This window comes from Nicotiana sylvestris, chromosome 5, assembly GCF_000393655.2.
Source record: "Nicotiana sylvestris chromosome 5, ASM39365v2, whole genome shotgun sequence".
Classification (NCBI taxonomy): domain Eukaryota; kingdom Viridiplantae; phylum Streptophyta; class Magnoliopsida; order Solanales; family Solanaceae; genus Nicotiana; species Nicotiana sylvestris.
Genome location: NC_091061.1, coordinates 125,595,250 through 125,597,082, shown reverse-complemented (window position 1 = coordinate 125,597,082; position 1,833 = coordinate 125,595,250). Strand labels below are relative to the sequence as shown.

The window sequence follows — 1,833 nt, the reverse complement described above, 5'->3', positions numbered from 1 at the left end:
AGGATTCAGAATGAGTTTACATATGCATTAGCCACTTTATCTTCAATGATACAACACCCACACAAGAATTTCATTGATCCTATCTCAATAAGAATTCATAAGTAGCAAGCTTATTGTACACAAGAGATTGACGGAAATTCGTGGTTCCATGATATCAAGAAGTACCTGGAAAAGGGAGAATACCAAGAGACTGTTACCTATACTCAAAAGTGCATTCTTCGAAGATTAGCCAACCATTTCTTTCAAAGAGGGGGAATTATGTATAGACGGACTCCAGACCTAGGATTACTATAGTGTGTCGACGCCAAGGAGGCATCCTGATTACTCGAAAAAATATATGCTGGAACCTGCGGACTGCATATGAATGATTTGATTTAAGCCAAGAAGATACTAAGAGCAGGGTATTTCTGGATGACTATGGAAACATACTGCATTGAGTATATTCAGAAGTGTTATCAATGCCAGATACATGCTGACATAATACGAGTACCACCCAAATGAACTCAATGCAACAAGTTCGCCCTAGCCTTTCTTCGCTTGGGGGTATGGATATCATCGGCCCAATAGAACCCGTTGCTTCAAATGGGTGTAGATTCATTCTGGTGGCCATATACTACTTCATAAAATGGGTTGAAGCTGCATCTTATAAAGCTGTAACTAAGAAGGTCGTAGAGGATTTTGTTCTGGACCGCATTGGTTGTTGGTTCGGAGTATCAGAGTCAATCATCATTGACAATGCTGCCAATCTCAACAATGATCCGATGAAGGCCATGTGTGAAACATTCAAGATCAAGCATAAGAACTCCATGGCATACAGGCCGCAAATGGATGGAGCCGTAGAAGCCGCCAACAAGAACATCAAGAAGATATTGAGGAAAATGGTAGACAATTAAAAACAATGGCACGAGAAGCTGCCATTTGCTTTCCTTGGATATCGTACCACAGTTCGCACATCAACTGGGGAAACTCCCTACCTGCTGGTTTACAGTACTAAAGTCGTTATTCCTGCCGAAGTAGAAATCCCTTCTCTAAGAATCATATAAGAAGTTGAGCTCAGTGATGCAGAATGGGTATAGATCCACTATGAACAACTATCTCTCATTGATGGGAAAAGAATGAACGCGGTATGTCACGGTCAATTATATCATAATAGAATGGCAAGAGCTTTCAATAAAAAGGTCAGGCCAAGGCAATTCACACCGGGGCAATTGGTGCTAAAGCGAATCTTCTCACATCAAATGAAGCCAAGGGGAAGTTCTCACCCAACTGGCAAGGTCCCTACATGGTTCATCGGGTGCTAACAGGAAGAGCACTTACACTTGCAGAAATTGACGGAGAGATTTGGCCGAAACCTATCAATTCAGACGTAGTCAAGAGATACTATGTCTAAGATTTTTTGCATTTTTTATTTGATATAACTGAACTACGCTTGACCTGATTCCCATTTAAGAAGGGATACGTTGGTAGCCCTATAGGTTTGATCGTATCATAATAAAATCTTCAGTTCCCCATGATTTGAAACTGGGGCAAGATAGTGAGTTTGTCCAACTTCATCACGTATGGAATAACCAAGGAACATGTTGTCAGAAGTATGCACTAAAACTGAGGCAGAATTTTGAGGAGGACCCTCAAAATTCTAAAGCAAGGAGGTTGCAATGTCTCTAAAATTAGTCACAGTCACTGGTTCATCTAAATTATTTGATCTCGCGCACTATCATATATTTTAAACAACTACATTTCTACAAATATTTGTCAAATGCATACATGCTTTTCAAAAACTTTATTTTTATGGCAGCCAAATACTACCCAAATTGACTCAAGCGGACCTCAAGA

The 1,833-nt window shown here is 40.2% G+C and overlaps 1 protein-coding gene across 1 annotated transcript; it reads left to right on the top strand.

Moving 5' to 3' along the window:
• The first annotated feature begins 545 nt into the window (after positions 1-545).
• On the top strand, positions 546-1,390 carry LOC138869272 (uncharacterized). Its single transcript, XM_070146875.1, has 2 exons — positions 546-881; positions 1,184-1,390. The coding sequence occupies exons 1-2, from the start codon at positions 546-548 to the stop codon at positions 1,388-1,390; spliced, it is 543 nt and encodes a 180-aa protein (XP_070002976.1).
• Positions 1,391-1,833: the final 443 nt, after the last annotated feature.

Excerpts from the sequence above, each read along its gene's own strand:
- LOC138869272 (XM_070146875.1), top strand. The coding sequence starts at position 546 with ATGGATATCATCGGCCCAATAGAACCCGTTGCTTCAAATGGGTGTAGA. Across the intron at positions 882-1,183 it reads AGAAGATATTGAGGAAAATG|GCCAAGGCAATTCACACCGG; the intron begins GTAGACAATTAA and ends TAAAAAGGTCAG.